Raw genomic sequence first — 20,428 nt, 5'->3', positions numbered from 1 at the left:
TGGCTGAAGGCTCTGACGTCACTGCTAATGGCCACAACAGCCCAAAGCGATTATACCCACCGAGATCTTCGCGAACGGCTTTATGCGTAATCGATAAACCGTCTCTGTCGTATCATTAGTTGTACAAAGGAAAATACTCATTTGAACATAGCGTTTGTAATTTGTTTTTAAATAATTTGCAACCGATCATATGATTTTCCACGATTTTTTATTTTTCACAAATGCTTCCGTCAATTGCCAGTCGCCAATCCATTTCTTTAATTACAATTTCCTACACCGTAGCGTGCAAATAAGCACTTAAATAATCGTTTGGGGCGATTTTATGCTTTATTATTTATTAACACGTCAGCTTATTTAAAGTTGCTGTTTCAAATATTTAGATTGAATGGTTGAAAATGCGATTGCCGACGATTAGAGTTGCCGGTTGTTGAAAAAGACAAGTCAAGGAAGTCTAGTACTCAGGCGCTGTTCATTGTCAATATTGTCTTACTTCACGGATACATGCGCAATCTGACTATAAAAATTTCGAATATAAAAGAAAGGACGGGCGACTGGAAACTTTTACTTTCGCCTCCAATAATGCTCTCGCATAAGCGCTTTTAACGACCTGGTAAAAGCGAGCCGTACAAATGGCAATACTTCGGGAGTTTTGAAAGCTCACGAGGTCATTCTCGACCAGTCACGCATTATTAATTAATGACGGAAATTCCCCCGGCATCCCGAAATCTAGAAATTCTTTCGCTTTCGCCTTCGCCTCGCATTCATTATCAAAGTCATCCGTTCTTTCGAGTGCATCCCGGCTTTTCTCGCCGATCTGCCATGCCCGGCGCTGCAGGAATCCCTCGGGCCGATGTCAAATCCATCAAACGGCCGCACTGGAATCTCCAAGGCTGGATGAAATCGAGCGGCCTCGGATTGGAGTATCCGGCTGGCTCAACGAGCCCGGTTATCCTACGTTTCTCGTGCACAACGCGATGTCTAGTGTACGTGATGGTGGTGGTGGTGGTGGTGGTGGTGGTGGTGGTGGTGGTGGTGGTGGTGTGTGGGCACATGACACTGCTGCCCGGTCACTCCATAAATTCGTCACGATAAAAGATGCGAGGCTTTCGCGGGGCTAAAAGAAGGAGGAGGAGATTCCAGCGGTCCTTACGCTACTACCCGCGGATGCTGAGCGTATCGCTCGTGGTCGGAACTATGAGGTACTCGAGAACGAGAGCCGTGGATGCATTTCCTCGAGATTTGCACGGGCTCGCTCGCCTCTACAAGCTGACCGCCGCTCCTGTCCTGTGTAACAAACGGAAAATGTTGGACAATTTTTCGCGACTCTGTTTTCATCTGTCGCTGGACTAATAGGCTTTAGGAGTCGAATGAGCGCCAGTGCCACAAGGAATTCAAACTGTGTGGAAACAATTTTCTTGTTCGTGCAAATCGACGCTGTCGCCGGGGCTTTATTGAAAATTTCATTAGGCGCGTACGTCTCATTTCCCAAGTATTGCAGAAATTACAGGCTCGACAAGCGAAAAGAACCATTACGATAGAAATATGCGGATCTATGATTTGTTAATGTGAATGTAATATTAAGCTTTCCAACATGAGAATGTTAATGGCTTGTTGTTAGAGATCGAACCTGTGGAAAGGTTACTCTTTCTTTTAAATAAACACACTTTTATTATCGTTCGACGGTTCGAGTTTGGCTCTCGGCAAACGCACAAGCGTTCTCGCGCGCGCGAAGATTTTCCTCTCCTCGAGTTTTGCACTCGGCGCCTTCGAAAGTCCAATGCGAACCAAACGCAATGTCCAATTTCATCGTGGGAGTAACGTGTGGTGGGGGGGGGGGGGGGGGGGGGGGGGGGGGGGGGGGGGGGGGGGGGGGGGGGGGGGGGGGGGGGGGGGGGGGGGGGGGGGGGGGGGGGGGGGGGGGGGGGGGGGGGGGGGGGGGGGGGGGGGGGGGGGGGGGGGGGGGGGGGGGGGGGGGGGGGGGGGGGGGGGGGGGGGGGGGGGGGGGGGGGGGGGGGGGGGGGGGGGGGGGGGGGGGGGGGGGGGGGGGGGGGGGGGGGGGGGGGGGGGGGGGGGGGGGGGCATCGTCTGTCAGCGCGATTAAACGCTACTCCAAGGAAATGGTGCTTGAATTGAATCGTCTGTGTGAGAGGAAAGACAGGGGTGAGCGAGTGGAACGATCGAGTAACGTTTGGACATGGACGCCTTCCCATGTAAATTGGAAATAATATTCCCGCGCGGGATAGCCGTTCCGGGAACGCGGGCTCGAACAACTAGCGCCGCACTTGGCTTGGCTGACGTAGACGATGTCGTGGATCGCGATGTCGGGGCGCGGCAGGAGGGAGCGCGTTGAGAAATAAATATCCCCTCCTTGGTCCTCGCGACCTTGGGTTCTCGTCCTTACGGCAGGGACCACGGCATCGGCGAGCCCGCGGAATGCCCGGCACGTCGCTCGCCCGTCAAACGAGCCTCGGGGCTGCCTTTCCCCTCGTCGGGAGGCTGCTGCTGCTGCTGCTGCTGCTGCTGCTGCTGTTGCTCCTTCCCTCTTTACCGGAGAGACGCGGAGGAAAGGTCGCGAGATTCCTACGACGACCTTTGACGGTGAGGAGACGGGAGGCTTCTTAATCGCTACGGGGGCCGTCCTGTGCGCCAGAGGGATTCGAATATGTTGTCTCGCGAGGCCATTGGCGACGTATTGCGCAAGGAGGCAACGATCGGTAAGGAGCGAGATCACGAGGCCGAGGTGCGCTAATTGCCGAGGCTCGTTTAAGGATAAACGCAGTCGAATGTTTTTAATTCTCGGAGGGAAGTGGTTTCGACATTTTCTGCGCTTAGCCTGACGCTGCGACGCTTACGTGCGTCTAATGCTAAGGAGTGAAAAGCTCACGTACACTCGCAGATCGAGTTAGATCATGCAACAAAACAAACTTTCACTACAAACGCATACGTCCGTTGAATGATAATAATGATAATAATGATAATAATGATAATAATGATAATAATGATAATAATGATAATAATGATAATAATGATAATAATGATAATAATGATAATAATGATAATAATGATAATAATGATAATAATAATAATGATGATAATAATGATAATAATGATAATAATAATAATCGACAAAACAGCGATCGAGCGAGCCAAGTGATTTTTGATCGAGCGCCACTAGGCTGCCGGTAATGCGATTACGAAAAAGCTTCCTGGGCTCTTTCTTCGGTTATACGACGCGCATGGGAAATGTGGATAAAAAATGGGAAACCGAAAGCTGACCAAGCCGTCGGTCATTTTCTCTAATGGCTCTCGTTCAACTGGCGCGGTGTCCACTGAAGTTTCAAGCTGAAAATGTCGAGATCGGTATTTAGATTTGAATTAATTAGCGAGAGCTGCGTAAAAGGTATGCGTGGAATTTCGTGAATTCCCAGGTCGTTGTGAGTTTTGCGCTTTTGTATCAATTCGAACGGCAAACGGTTAACGGCTAACTGTATAAAAGTATGATTAACGAGACTCGGCGAGGATCGTTCATTCCTAATATTTTAGCGAGGTCGCGCGTACGTTGGACTTTTCCTTGGCTACGCGGCCGTAATGTTCCACCACAGATTGTATCGAAATCGAAAAGATTGTAAATTTGAAATTTGGCATTTCGCCGGCTATGAAAATTACTTTTCCCTATTTAATGAAAACTTATGAAGATGCCGACATGGCATCAAGTCCACAGCTAGTACTTATACACAAATCAGAAAAACGGCATTTCCCTTGCACTATACGAGCGAACAATTGAGCGACAATTTATATGCGCGACATTGGGAAAATTGTCGTTTTCTAATTACAATTATGAATTATTCATAAATTGATGCACGATCTTGAAGGAAATGTTACGTTCCCGTAATCAAAAGACAAGTTCATCCAATTAAGTCTTGCTTAATCTATATATCGATTGCATAAGATATCTCGAGTGCCAGTCGTTAATATAATCATACAAAAATACAAAAATAAATAAATAAAAAAAAAATAAATAAATAAAAAAATAAAAAAAAAAAAAACCGTCGAAAAAATCAAGTGTTCTTTGCTTGAAAAGATTTTTAATCGAACGCAACGAGTAATGAAATGCGAAAGTTCATCGCCTCGATTCACTTATGAAAATCATTCGTTCCCTAGCTATAAAGCGAGACCCCGATAGACTATAATAATAAATATTTTAGTCATTGGTTAAAAGTATTTAAATTGAATAAAAAATCTATTATGGCGATACAATAATTCTTATCTACCATAATGACAATATCCTGAACTTTCTCCTCGAGAAAGTTTTAATATTATGAACAATTTTTCATGAGGCCTTTAAAAATGTTTTCAGAAAATATTGGCTCCATTAGCATAGGAAATTATATCAAAGCATTAAAGTAATATCCAATCATTAATAACGCTCGAAGCGGTCAAATTGTAATGTGAAAATATTTTTACATCATTATAATGATTCGTAATGTCTTGGGAAGTATCCGTACGCAGGTTCTTGTCGATTAAAATAATATGAGAGAAACATCGAAAGGAAAAATTACCTCACACATTCGTTTAATCATTCGATCATTACATATCGGCCACCAATATTTTTCCCCTATTCATTCTAAAATACACGAGGTAGCGCTTCGATTCTAAATGCACAAACCTCTTGGAATTTACCTCGCCATTTAACAACCTAAAACTGCGTATTACTTAGACCTCTTTGTACAAGTGAATTTGTCCCCTGTCAATTTCATAATGCGCGATTGACAAATCTCTTGTCAATAAGGATTACATCCGCATACCCGATTTCTCGGGGATCAGTCGCATTGACAATTAAGCGAGCCGGCGGCATGACAGAAAAGGCGTTTCGCGCGAAAGCGAGGCATAACTCCTCGCGAAAGGAGGCGACTATTCGCGACATCGCTACGTCCCTTGCGTCACCGCGGCAAAAGAAAGCCATCACGACTAGTGGTACCTGTTGCGAGCGTTCCTGGCTCTTACGTAAAATCGAGAAAAATGCGGTTAAAGTTCATGATATGCCTGGCTTATAAAAGCCTGAAATTTTACGGGGCTCGCCTCCCCCCCCCCCCCTCTCTCTCTCTCTCTCTCTCTCTCTCTCTCTCTCTCTCTCTCTCTCTCTCCTCTCACCACCACGCGACTACTCGTCCTCATCCACCCCAATCGCCTCAGTTACTAGTTCCATGAACTAGCGGTCGGGGTTAAATTTTATCGAGATATTTGCATGGCTCTCGCAGCCCAGATTTCCACGATCAGTCCTCGCGGATCACCCCCTCCCTATCCACCAACCCCATCACCACTCTCATACCACTTCTCCTTCCCTATTCGCTTCGTCTCTCTCTCTCTCTCTCTCTCTCTCTCTCTCTCTTTCTCTCTCTCTTTCTCTTCCCCGTTATCGTTGACGTTGTCGTTATCGTAGCCGCGAAAAAGGAGAACGAGGAAGGACGGCACGGGTAAGGATTAATTACGGCGACTCGTTAAGCCGCAGCTCGACCGCTGCTGCGCGTTTTCAGCAGCCGAGGCTCTCTCGATGCTCCAAGCCTCCGGCACTTTTCTCCTGTACTACGGTCGACCGTTTCTCCCGTTTCTCCCGTTTCTCTTTTTCCCTCCTGGCACCATTCGTCCGTCCGAGAGCGCAGGAGGGAGACGCGAGAGACGCGAACGCCGCCTCCTCTTAACAGCGGCACGGATAATACTAGGCGTGAGCGAATTGAAAGCGACGGGTCCTGAATGGACACGACCAACTTGCTCTTTTGTGCCCAATGAATGCGATACGACTCAAGCTTTTACGAAGCTTTCAATTTGAATCTTGCGCCTCGGTCACCTCTTCCCTCCCCCTCCCATCTCAGCCTCCGCCGTCTCTTCCTTCGTTATGTCGTCGTGCGAAATTGCGGCCTTCGAGATCAGCGCACAACTCGTTTCATTCTCCGACATCGGTCGGCCTTTCATCCGTATTATGCCTCGACTCCTCGAAGGCCGCTCGTAACCGCCGAATAACCGAGGACCTTTGTTTTCGAACTTAATGTAGCCAACGTGCCCTCTGCAATTTGACTTTTAAGCTAACGGAAGCCATTCGCACGCCTCTACCATTCTTTTCCGCGATCGCAATTATCTCGGGTGACTTATCCCTTTTATTGCCGGCCATTATATTGAACGTTGGATTTGCCATCAGGACGACCAACATGTCGAGGCATTTCAGCCAACATCCTTACCTCAAGGTCACGACGCTGCTTATTATTAAAATTCTCAAGAAATGAAACGAGGTAAGCCCTATGCAAGCGCGTCCTGCCCGACGTTCTCAATGACCTGTATCTCTGTCTGTCTGGCTGCTTCGTCGGCAACCTCGAGACAAAGCCGGTCGACGGTCCGCGACATCATGTTGTCGCAGGAGGCGCGTAATAGGTGAGTCGGCGAAGGGTCGGGTTGAACAGCCTCCGGAAAGCTGCCGATATTTATTCGATTTCAGAGCAAATATCCATAGGTAGGACGTGCGTGCGCAAACCGGTTTGTCAGTGGCGTCGGGTAATCGGCGGGCGTCGGTGAGCGGCGATAGGAGACCGGGCGAATTCAGCTCGGCAAGCCGGCATGACGACGACGTAAAAATATTGCTCGGAAAGTGAAAAGAGGTGCCACTACTGCCGCCGCTGCCGTCTTCGCCATAGCCGCCGTCGTAGCCGCCGTCGTAGCCGCCGCCACTAATAAATAACTCGGCCATCAGGGCGCGTGGCGCGTGTAATATTCGGCCGGAGAAAGTAACGAAAGCACCGACGTCGAAGCTCGCGTAACCGGGGCTCCGATTACCGGCCAACGGGGCAATAATCGCATGCGAACAAATTCGCCAGCTGTCGAAGGACGTTATTCAAGGGGCCGCATCCGGACGATGGACGGACTGCCGAGTCTCCGCTTTTTGCGATACTGGCCGGATCGTCCTAGCTCTCACCTCTCTTGGCTAAGTGGACTTAATTCAAGGTCCGAGTGTCAATTGCGAGAAGCCCTTTCAATCGAACAACAATGAGTATTTAAATGATGACCTGATGAGGTAGAAATAGGTGCGCGGTATATTAGTCTTCAACTACTATATACATATACATACACGCACACAAATATATATATATATATATATATATATATATATATATATATATATATATTTATGTATATGTATATTTCGTTTAGGATGCGAAAAGTAATTTTGCACGATGCAAGTAAGTAAACCTACAGGTATATTTATCTATCAAACACAAAATACTTTATGAAATTATTAAAAATTTACAAATAATAGCGGACACTCGACAGTAAATAATCCCTATACTTGCATATATTTACGCTATGTAAATACTAATAGTCTGTCAATATTCGGATGGATTTTAATGAGATATTAATGAAATTCATAAAATAAAAGCAGTGAACATATTATTTTTAATATTCAACAATATAATGAGTATTTAAATTTAATAATCATTTAAAATACATTAATGTTATGGGATGTTCATACACTATCTAATGTGTATAACGCAAAATATACGCATAGGAAAGATTTTGTAATTTACAGTAACTGCAATACTAATGTGAGTAGATTGAAAATTCAATAATAAATTTTGTTGACGATGCAACTTTACGATTTGTATTTTACCAATATAATTTTCTTTATAAAAATCATCGACTACGTAAATCCAAGAAGCACAAAAATCAAATTATCTAATAGATAATTGTTCATGAAAGTTCAATGCTGATAACTTGGTCAAATTATTACTATAAATCAGCAATTGCACCATATATTTGCTAATTATGAACAATGTTCAAATTCAACATTACGAATACGAAGTAATTTATGAACGAACGTTTATAAGAAAATTAATGATTAACAATTCGTCTGTCTTAGCATTGCCTTTATTAATAAAAGATGTATGTTAAATTTCGTAATTATGAAATTAAATACATTTCTGATTCAAAATAGTGGGTCCGTTTTCCATATAAATATATACAAATTTAATTCACATAACATAAACAAATATCGTAATAAATATGCAAAGAAAGCAGACTAATACGAATAAATTTAATTTATTTCTTTTGCACATTCATTCCATGATTCGCTATAGTTTTTATTACAAATTATGATAATTATTTTACCATAAAGATAATAAATTTTCTATTTGATCAATTTGAATTAGAATTTTAAATTATGCCTAATTATAATAATATACAATTTGATTGAAAATAATTTCAAAACGATTTCTATTCATAATAAAACCCACAAATATATTTATTTTTAATTTTTTTTTTACCATCGTTAATTATAATATGCAGATAGATTATCAGAATAAAAAGAATATTTATCAATAAATTCGAATATTACGTAATTAAAATATCAGGTGAAAATAATTACTACAGTTTTCCTAGAAGTATATTCCTATATATCACGTGAACATTTCTTTTTCTTCGCGACTGAAAATAACACTTTTGACATCATTAATAAATCAGTATATATATATTCAATTATCAAAGATAATGATTAATATTTAAAGATTTTGTAAAGTATTAATGTAATTTGTTAGCTCGCAGTATTGTCGATTGATTGGGTAAGTTAATAGAAAATACGTCGTCAAAAGATGCATAATTTAAATTACATTTCATGTAAAACTCTTTGTTATTATTATTATTATTTTAGTAATATCAATAGTTTGGAGATACGTTTATAAAATCAAAGACATTTTTCACTTATTTTCAATTATTTTTCATATTAGTTTCTCTTTTTCTCAAAAATAATAAGAAAAACACTCATAAAATTGTATATATATATATATATATATATATATATATAAATTATATTAAAACTATTATCTTTACTATTCTGTAGTTGTTGCACTAACATTCCTGAATGATGCTTATTAAGATGTTCATCTTAGTTTTGAAATAATTTTCAAATAATCATCGAGAATTCTCAACTTAGGCGCGTTACTTTATGGATGTAGTAAAGCTTTTACACACTACAATGAAATTCAGAATTTCAATTAATTATTTATAATAATTAAAGCGCCTTTATCATTCAACACAAACCTATTAATTATGAAAATTTTTTTACGTATATTATTTGTGGAAACACCTTACACCGCTTAATTTTTAAAAGACGTTAAAAATTTTATTGCGTAAAATTTCTTTGAAATAATTAAAAATCATTAAAAATTCAAATACAAAATATGTTTTGTAATAAATTTGTATTCGATCGTCATATATATATATATATATATATATATATATATATATATATATATATATATCAAGAGTTTAAATACACTGTTTTAAAAAAAAAAAAATGCTAATAATTCAGTTGACCTCTTGAAAATCTTAGAGCAAATAGATTACAACCTGAAAAGACTAATCAAGGCTAAGTATACAAAAGTCTTTCTCCTTGAATTACAAGGAGTTGAATGTTAACTTTTAAAGATTGAAGAAATGATGAGTTGCAATTATCTTTTATGACATCATTAAATATAATTTTAAAGTTACTTATTCATCTTTCTTGTCGAAAGTAACGGTGAATATCTTGTATTCTGTTAGAAAACAATCAAATATTGGCTTTATAGAAATCATACAATAAGGATATTTTTAAATGGCATAACTACATCATAAACAATACTTAATTAATAAATTTTTTACCTATGCATTGAACGTTTTAACGCTTAATTTATAATATTCTCGTGAATTACAGAAGAAAAAGTTTAATGTATGTTGAAATCAATATTATACCTAAAATATATTTTTAAATTATAGATAATCCTAATTAAGTGACGATTAGGGTGATGTTAATGATAAATAGTTATAAATAAATTTGATTTTATTAATATTTCTCGATCGCGCCATTTATAAAATTCATCGTTGTAATAAATATTCTGAATTATAACATACTATAATAATATTAAAATTACTTACGATTTTCAAGAAAGGATAATCTTTTTTTGTATCTAGATTTGAAAAATGGCAATTTTAAATTACTTCTAACATACCTGTGAGTGTTTATAATTTTTTGTTTTCGTAATATAAACATGTTGTTTTTTTGTCCGCCGTTGAGCAAATGGGAAAGTTGTAAGTGCCGCTTCCATGAATTTGCCAAGAAAAGGGGCAGATCCGCTAAGCGTACATTAAATTTAGTTTAAAAACTGATTGGAATAAAACTTGAAAATGAGAATTTGAGTTGTGACACGTTGTTTACGTATGTATATTGTCAAAATCTTATTCTCATGAGCGCTCAATACGTTGAAATTTGCAATTGATGTACTGACTGGTGAAATGCTTCTCGTGCTCTTCACTGTTTACGTATACCTTATTTACAAAGTTCTCAAAATATTTTTACTGGATTGCACGTTACTAAAACAAATTTTTGTTTTTTATAATCAGCACAATGACGACGACTTGTACAACTGTATTATTGATGAAGCGTTTTTGCACATTCCGTAAAAAGCACGGAGTAACTGTCGTAGAGAACATGAAACAACGAACAAATGATACTACATAATAACAATTGTAGTACATTTGAATTTGACTTTTTCTTCCATCCTCATTCATGTTCTTTTGAACAACTATCTTTGTCACGTAGATTGGAAAATTTCGATTAGCGAACTTCTAAATTCTATTTTTATGCTAATCCCACGATCAAAGAAATACAATATATTATTAAAAATAAAATAAATCTACGTCGTATATCGGCATCTGGCTATTCGCACACTCTCAATGTTCTGTAGTATGCAAATAAATTTCCAGCTCATCGATATGGCAATTTAAAGTTTCTTTGTCAATAAGATTTGCGAGTGAAAAACATATTCAAATCGCTTTATTCATAAATTCATGTTTCGCGGTATTCTACAATTCAATGGCAATTATAAAGAAACAACATTTATAAATTTCAATGCACATCAATATTGTGTTGAGCACATTTTTGTAAAAAAAAAAAAAAAAAAAAAAAAAAAAAAAAAAAAAAAAAAAAAACATCACCGTGCAAAAAGGTCCAGGACATACAATACATCTTTAGTCGTTAATCCAGTAGTAATCCGTTTAACTGGAATTATAATTAAATCTTACATTTAAATATTGCTCGACAATATGCTTCGAATATTCCTTTACGATCTTTTCGTCTCGATACGTCTACGAAGAGTATTTTGTGTCTGATGCGTTTTTGACTTTTGCTCAAAACAGCTATAATGAAATAGACGATGTCCATGATCGTATGTCCAGGTTGGAATGTAAAAATCGGTGGATAGGAATGTCCGCGCGACCAATAAACTATCGCATCTTGAAGTAATGAAGAACGTCTGTCGAAGATCGTTAAAACTTTATTAACAAAATGTAAATCGCCAAGTGCTAAGAAACCGTGAGCCACGATATAGTTCCACGTATCGGACAATAAAGCACACGCACACACGCAAAAAGGCAGCTTGACGCTTTGGCGCTTAAAAAAAACTTCCCGAACGAACCATACGGCGATCGCAATTGTTAAAAATGTCGGGTCCCCTCGTAGCGCCTCGGGTTTCATCCCGATAGAAGCCGGGGGCGCGAGAAAAATGAAAGGGCAAATAAAGTATTGGGAATCCGGCTTATCGATTCCACCGACCGGCGAAGAATTCGAAAATCGAGCCACTACAAAAGCGCGCCCTATCTCGGATCTATAGGATCCGCGAGCTGAGCGCAGCCAGCGAAGTGGTGATTGGGGGGGGGGTGAGAGGAGAAGTAAAGAAAAACGAGAAAAACACAGGGGGCTTATCTCGACAGCAGCACGTGAAATAGCAAAAGTCAGCTAATGCGCAGGTACAGAACGAACGAGACGCTCGGCTGGGCGTAAGTCGAGGCAAAAAACCAGCGGTGATAAGAGGCGGCGAATATTCTACCTCTCCGCCACTATCTTCGTCGTGGCATAATAAAATATCGCGATAGCTGACTGAAACTGAAACGCGTGATTATGATTATGTTGGTATAATAATATCATCGGGACCTATCGGTTCGATCCCAGGACAGAAGCCGATAAACGACACGAGCTCAATTCCCCTAGGCCCCATTAATTCGACAATAATCGCTCCGATAATAGGATTTTTAGGCTCTATTGGTGACACTTGGCCCGCGTTATTTGTCAACATAAGTGCGACAGTGGCAAAATTTTATACGGGTTTTACGGTCGATGCTTATCCGCGTGTTTTAATACTGGCACAGCGCAATCTTGTCGCGTAATTATCTGCGAAATTCATATATCGGCGAGATAGATAAGCGCACAAACGGCCTTTTCAATTATTTTCATTTTTCCTTCACGCTTCGATAGTCGCGCAACTACACTTTCTATTAAATCAGTGTAGTTGGCTTGCATATTGATTGCTCAAGCAATTGCTAGTATTTTACAATAAATTTCGTAAGTAATTCGGTTATTTCATGTTAAGAGAACTTCCTCCGGACTTTCCTATGGCCGAATGACTTAAATGAAATATCTGCATTATCTTGCAACATTAAAACGAGATAATTGTTATTGGCCGAAGCATATTAAACGAGGGATTAGTAAGTAGATGCTATTTAAGCCGAGGATTATAAAATTGATGGAGAAAAAGCAAATACAGGCAAAAAAATAAAAAAGAAACCTTGCTCTGATATAATTCTTATATTAATTTTTATGCATCGATGATTTTAAGTTTACGAATTTTACACGATATTATCTGCCTTTTAATGTTAAAGGCTTATTATTATTATCTGTAAAAACACTCTTGATCCAATATTGATAATCGACAACATTTTTTGTTGTTGTTGTTGTTTTTTTTGCGTTTTTGATATACATTATGCAACCGTGGTAGTTGAGCGTAAGTGCCGTGGCGATATTGGAAAATTACAATTTTAAATCGTAATATAGAGAATTAATCGAGCATCATAAATGCTTAAATAATAAAAGATAATGGAAGAATGAATTATTCCGATTTGCCAATTATTATGACGAAAATTTTTAAAATACGCAGTACTGTTAGATGTAGCAATTAATACGCGTATTATAATATCGGCATACATTACCTTTCATATTCTGCCGTATGCGCTGCTAATATAATGTAAATATCCCTAACGCACGTGGAACTTCAGCATACGTTAAATATTTATAGGCACAAATATATTTTCCGACAAATGTGCATGTTTCGTTATAATACGTATGATTAGGCTTCGCTTTGGACGCGAAGACCAAGCGACGCTTGGCCAACGTTTCGTTTTGTTATATACCCTCGGTGCAAATAGTCAATATTTTTCTTGAATGTTAAAACTTGTTTCAGGATGCGCTGGTTTCGAGCCCACACGGAAGCTCCGCGACTACTGAGCCTGAGTCCCCTGCGGACCGACGAAGATGGAAACCAGGAAGTCGCCTCACCTCGGCTCCTCGCCCTATCCAAGTTACGAGGTAAAACAATGGCCGCCTATTGCCATCTTGCTTGCGCGCATAAAACGATCCTACGTCGATTATCTTGCTTCGTAATCAAGGGATTCCGAGAGCACAATGTTAAATCGATTCGGATAATTAATATTCTACTTGTGCGAATGGGCACAGCTATACTACATGAAAAATTTCCCCTTTAGATTAATCCATTTAAACTAACACTTACAATATCGATATTATTAACAACTGACAACAGCGAAAAAAAAAAAAGTTCGATTAATAACAAATTTGATTAAAAAACTCATTTATCAAATACTAACCGATGTTAACTAATTTTATCATTGATGAACATCGTGTTTATTTGACACGTACAATGACATGTACGTAGAAAGTGTTGCATAACAAATGAAGTTTACAAAACAAGGAGGGGAATGGGGATGGGGGGGGGGGTAAATAAAACGATATACGTATTACGAAAGTGAAAGGACATTTAATAATTTTATGACATTTTCAATTACGTTTCGATCGATATTTAATGTAACAGAATTTTTCAGCTTTATAAAATCCTTGCATTATTATAATAATTCGCTCAAATTGAAAATACAAAATTCTTTCAATACAAAGTGCTTCCTATTGAATATCTTAAATATCACGCTATTATCACAATTATCCCATTCGACTTGTCAAAACCAATTTAGATTTAATAATAATGCGTCGACAGTTGTTCCATCGCATCCTTTACAATTATCGATTAGTCTTACCTGATTTTACATTCGAACCCATCCACTCCTCGACTCCTCAACATTCTACAAAAATCCAACATTAATATGACTTTGCACAACACTATGGAGCAGCAACGCGTATCTCCGATAAAAATGCCTATGACTATGTACGCTTTCACGCGCCTTAATAATTATTTTAATAATAATTGCGAGAAATTTTTTGACAGAAATTGCGTAGGCTAATTTATTCCTGAAAAACAACGACAACCAGGCTAAAGTCGAAGAAGGAAAGTAATTTTATTTCGCTCGTGCATAGAAATTCAATATCACGTTACATTATCAGGCAGAGATCTATTTACGAGCCCATTGTATATTATCCAATCAATCAACAAATATTTTACCTAAACACCTACATGGTCAATGCTTGTTATCCCTCTTGTCGTGATCATGCGAGGAACACATTCGTTGGTCGGGCCGGTGAGTTCGTTGCGTCGCGAGAACATCGTCGTCGATTCCCAAGTCCCACGCTATCCTATTACGAATCGAACGTCCTTCGGCAATTAAACATTATTCAGAATTATTTAAAAAAAAAAAATTTCGATTTAACCTCTCACACGGCGGGCACGGACAATCCTCGAAACTTCGCCTAACAAAATCAAGGTCGACTCGCCGCCGCCCTGCCACCCTCCCCCCCCCCCCCCCCCGCCCCAAGTCTCCCCCTACATCCCCCCCCCCCCTCATCGCTCGTTTCCCTCGCCAATCACTAGTCGCGTTCGCGACCCCACCCTCGCTTTTCATTATTGCCACAGCCACCAAATCTGCGGGATGGCGCGCTCGACACGCAATACCTCGGAGACGATGGACGATGAAGAGGGCTCAGCTGATGAAATCCGAGCGCGTCGCCGGATCAATAACCAATTTCCGGTGCCATGAAGCGCCGCGTGGTGCACGAGTGCAGAGCAGGTGCAAGGCGACGAGGAGTTGGTAAAGACTAGCAGTCCTGCTGATGCACTGAGTCAACGGTAGCGTGACATTTCTTCATCCGTTGCGTGAGCAAATGGGCCGAAATGAAGGAAAAACGAGTGCTGCGTTGTCGATGTGACGTGACGATTATTGTGCCTGCCTTGGATGCTTGCCTGTCACGACAATTCGAGGATATTCTCCGTCGCGCTTGCCCGAATGCGTTTCCCGCTCTCCATTTAAGTGTCACAGTGATCGGGGCACCACTTTGTTATTTCGCCGATTGTAGTGCGATGAGTCACGTTATTATAATTCGGCTCTTCTCGACGTTGCGGCTCAAAGTCCCGCCACATGACTATTAATCGGGAAAATTTCCAGTTGGCCAATTGGAATTATTGCATCTCATAGGTGCAATTATACGATTGCCATGGGCCGTTGTATGTATTAATAAGCGCTCAGCGAATAATCGAATAATGTTCCGGTTGATAATTGTTCTTTCTTTCCTCGAATGACGAATATTTAAGCTGCCTCGTTCGATTGCATCATCCCACTCATTTGTCCCGACTCTTAAAAATCTCATATTAATAAACGTCCTTCTTCGACCTCATTTACATATTAAGAAGGTATCCTACGAATATTGCGGTTCATTATTTATTTACGACACTGAATTTTCGAATTAACACTTTCTATTAAAAAAAAAACAAAACAAAAAAACAGAAGCGATTGATTAACTTTCATCGCAATTAGTAGTATTGTCGATTAAAAGATATAAAAAAAAAAAAAAATTCGATCATTGGCTACAATTTATGGGTAGACGTCTAGCTCAATTGCAAAAATTAGAAAATCTATTTTATGATTGCAATTTAACTGGTTAACATTGAGCTCAATAAGCCGACTACGGTTTTGACATTTTCGAATATCAAAGAAGCCTAATGATCGTATTCCTCAAACCTATATAATGCAAATAAACCTGACTTTAAAAAGATATAAGAGAGACTATTTCCAATTTAATGTCCCCAATGTCTAAATCTTTTCGTGGCTAGAAATTTTATTACAAGATTTTAAATTTTTAATCGATTTTTTGGATGTCAAAAAGTAAAATTACTCGGTAATTCTCTCAGACTGAATTTATAAGCAATAAAAAAAAGTCATATCACAACGTTGACTTCAATTTATTGCCAGTTTCTAATTCGCCATGGAAATCTAACTGCTAACGATCTCAATATTTCACGAATTCGCCTCTTTATTGCTTTATAAATAATATAAAGAAGCTTGTCGACCGCTCGAAAGCCCGTTTGTTTGTATTAAAACTCAATATTCTTCGTATAGATAAAGAAAGGGATAGTCGTGCGTCTCAAATTCGACAATGTTGATCTCTCAACGGCTCAAAAATTAGAATGCAATAATCAATATAATATTTAGAAAGTGTTAGTGTCGCGTCCGCTCAGTCTCCCGTAATGGCCAGCAAACATAAATAAATTCACGGCATAGGCTTAAAATCGTAAAGTAATCTTAATAATATAATCGTATAATCGTAAAGAATAAGAACAGGAAGTATCGGCTGTGTACCACCCCCCCCCTCTCTCTCTCTCCGCCTCTCACCTCCACCGCCTACTTCGAAAGCATTAGGATTGGGTGAAGCCAAAGGGTGGCACGAAAGATCGATAAGGGAGAAGGAGGTCAACGACTGCAATTGTCGGGCAATTAAAGACATATGACCTTGACAGATGGACGCACAGTTCACTGGTGGAATATTCTCCGTCCTTCGAAGCGCCTCTGTTATTCTAATTTAAAGTGGCGGCTGATATTCGTGAATTTTCGATTTTCGCATTGATGTAAGTAAGCGGTCGGCTGTATCAATTTCCAGATTTACTTATCTAACTGTATGAAACAGCAATGCTATTTACGAATGATTTTCCCTCAAGTAGCACACGTATTATCTACAACGTACGACGGACGTTCAATGTTTCAATAATTCTCGTTGAGCTTTAAAGCAAATATATTCTTTCATTATTCCACAAAATGATGCAAACACATATGCGTTTTATTAGATATTTTAAAAAATTATACATAATGGTGCCCAATGGCAATAATAATGAACTTAACCTACTTAAGCAAACTGCGAATAATCTAAAACAATGTATTCGATACAATAAATGAAGTAAATTGTACTAAAGTAATGTATTGTTCATTGACACAATTATCCTCGTACGCGCACTTTCACGAATAGAAAATCAAGCGATCCAATAATTTGAGAATTTTAATTTGAGAATTGATTTATCGAATAGCCGAGTTGTATATAGTTTCTTAAATAAACGAGACTCTTCGAAAGCATTAAATTCTATAGTTACGTTCAATGAGCACATACAACTGATAATTGCAGTATTGAAATTTAATGTGAAAAAGCAGAAAGATCTATTTAGAGTTAGCACAAAATGTACGTAATGATATAGTCGTCGGAGTAATCGTGTAAGCGGTAAGATGTATTGCGTTTTATGATCGTAGCTTAATTCATGAATATAGACGAAAATATAATAAGTTCTAATACTTTATCACGAATGCGGTATTAATAAATTACACGTAAATGGCCATGAAATTGCCAATATTCCGACATATTTAATATAAGTGAAACGGAAATTAGCGAATTAAATAGTTTTAGAAGTGATAATGATAAAGTTAATATTAAACATAAGGGAATTAATTGCTTGTTTCACTTAGTGTTCCATTAAAGCTTCGTGCCTAAAGACTGACGTAACACGCCACAAAGTGAAAATTTTGTGAATTCAAACATTAACATACGATGAATGCGTTACTATATAACCCAGTTACTCTTTGAAAATATTTGGTAGAAAAATTTTTTATTGATACTTGTTTTGCATTATCGCTTCATTATTTGCACTTATCCATAAGCACATATAAATTATATATATATATATATATATATATATATATATATATATAATTAATTTATTAATATTGTAGTATTTATTATTATTATTGTAGTAATTTATTAATATAATTTATTATTATTAATATTGATTTAAAACGTCGGTTAGAAATTGAATAGAAATATTTAATAACATTATCTTTTGTTCTAATGAATTATAGTGATTTAAAATGAAGCTAATAAATTTGAAAGAAATAATTTTACATTGTTGCAACGGTAATTTATTTAGTAATAATTTATCCGAATCGTTCGACCTCTCGTTTATTATTGTGATTAATGACAATCGATAAGAATTTGCAGAAAATAATGATTCGGATGATAATTTTAAAATAGCTGGAATAATAATGCTAAAGAGTACAATTTCATTATCGCTTATCTATGTAACAGAAAGAAATTGTCTCTTATTGGGATTAATCAACTACTTGGTTTATTTCTCTATTCCATTATACTTAATGGAATTATATTATCGACTTTATCTCATTCATACGATAAAAAACGATTTTATAAAACTTCTATTGTCATTATGATATTTTCAAGAGAAGAAAGAGAAATCATACATTTATAGTTTTATTTGCTTTATTTTGTTTGCTTAAGTAAGAAGTCAAAAGTAATATAAAGGGTAAAAATGTAAAATCGCTGAAAAATGTATTGACTAATCAATATCTATATTCTTATCAGTTTCAATCATTAATATCGAACGTCGAACGAGTGACACTTAATACTTTAATCGATTATCGTACTAATGGCGCGATAAATAAATCATTTCAAAAATCATGTGCTCGTAAAATAAATAATATAATTACCGCTCCACTGTAAATCCATCTCAAAAGCTGCTTATAAAGGTGCCAATAGTATATTATAATCTCACCCCTCTTTCCATCTCCTCCTCCCTCACTCCCGCCCCTCCCCCTCCCCCTTCCTCTCGCCGAACCACCATCGGTGCGATCGAAATAGTATTATCGTTAACAATTTCACGAAAGTTCGAAGCTAATCAGCCAAAAGCCATGCGACTGTCGATCCAATACGCAGTCCGTAAAGCGCCAATAAAAACAATGCGAATTAAACATAAAAATAATACACGTGAAATAGTAGTTGAGTACCCCCGACTGACCAATCGGTTGCACTAAACTTTCAATCGTCATATTTCCATATAAATCACGATTGGCCGTCCAGGGCCGCTTGCCGTTGACCGCGGGAGGCACACTTACCTCTCGATCACGTGGAAAAACGAGACCGCGAGTCTTAGTCCCTTTTTACATCCGCAACGGGGCCCTGCCAACTAAGGCCATCTCCAGGGATTTTCTATGGAAGTCGTTTTGCCGCGAGAGGCCGGAGAAGTTGTCTCTCCGCAAGTTCAGCGGCTGCTCGTTGGCGCATGAAGCGGAAGTGCAGAGGGTTCCTTCACTTGCTGCCACAAGCTCGCCGTAATTTAGCCTTTCGGATCGAGCAGTCATATTATATAAGTGATTGTTGCTTTGCAAATGCCATGGATCTTTACGTTTAATTCGTATGGAGTGCGCGGGATAATTTTATACGGCGGCTTTGGGAACGCGCCCGTTTTCCTTTTTTCGTTGTGTTTTTTTTAGGTGAAGTGGCCTCGCATGGCCCCGAAAACGAGACGCGCCAACAAAATGACGAGAATGACGGATAGAGAGAGAGAGAGAGAGAGAGAGAGAGAGAGAGAGAGGGACCCGCCCTTTATCGTATTATAATTTTTAGCTTCGTGTAACTGCCGAGCAATTGAATAAAGCTATATCCATCCTACCGTAACAACACGCTGCTCATGACAAGGGACATACTTTTGTTGCAAATGCATTGTTTGGTAGCCACATTGCCGATTCGCTCGGGTGATAAATTTTACGTAAATACGTATTACGTGCGAAAATGAGATAATACGCTGGAGTATGTTTTTGATCGTTTCGATACGTATTAAACGTACGCACAATCATAATGTCGCTGCTCTTTAGACCCCTGATGACTCTTTAGACTCACGATATCAATTTATTTAATTTTATTTCAAAGTCTCATTCGCTTCGTAGAAATTCCCAATTGGCAACCTCCACATCGTACAAACATCACATAAGCATGCGCTATGAATTTTGGAGCAATCGAGAGAGTCGCGTTTGCGCGTTAAATGAGTTCAGTGGCGAGTAAAAAATTTGCTAAAGTGGCGTAAGAAGGCCAGTGAAAGGTAGATTTTGAAAAATGCCGAAAATACAAATCTACCGAACGATGCGACTATATTTTCTTATCCTACGATCTCCTTTCTAGTGAACCGGGCCTTTTTAGTGACGAATTTCTTCAAATAATAATAATAATAATAATAATAATAATAATAATAATAATAATACATCGTGGTATGCGTAATCGTGGCCAGTGACAACAAATGCA

At 38.8% G+C, this 20,428-nt stretch overlaps 1 protein-coding gene across 1 annotated transcript in view; it reads left to right on the top strand.

Moving 5' to 3' along the window:
• The window catches only part of LOC105364311 (pro-interleukin-16), a 39,292-nt gene that overhangs the window by 8,802 nt on the left and 10,062 nt on the right, over nt 1-20,428 (top strand). The window contains exon 2 of the mRNA XM_011502208.1: nt 13,308-13,432. Within this exon, the coding sequence (XP_011500510.1) occupies nt 13,309-13,432 (124 nt within the window). The 5' untranslated portion in view covers nt 13,308. The remainder of the gene's footprint in view (nt 1-13,307; nt 13,433-20,428) is intronic.

This window comes from Ceratosolen solmsi, unplaced genomic scaffold, assembly GCF_000503995.2.
Source record: "Ceratosolen solmsi marchali unplaced genomic scaffold, CerSol_1.0 scaffold31, whole genome shotgun sequence".
NCBI classification, from domain to species: Eukaryota; Metazoa; Arthropoda; class Insecta; order Hymenoptera; family Agaonidae; genus Ceratosolen; species Ceratosolen solmsi.
The sequence above is the reverse complement of the archived record's forward strand: the minus strand, read 5'-3'. Positions and strand labels throughout refer to the sequence as shown.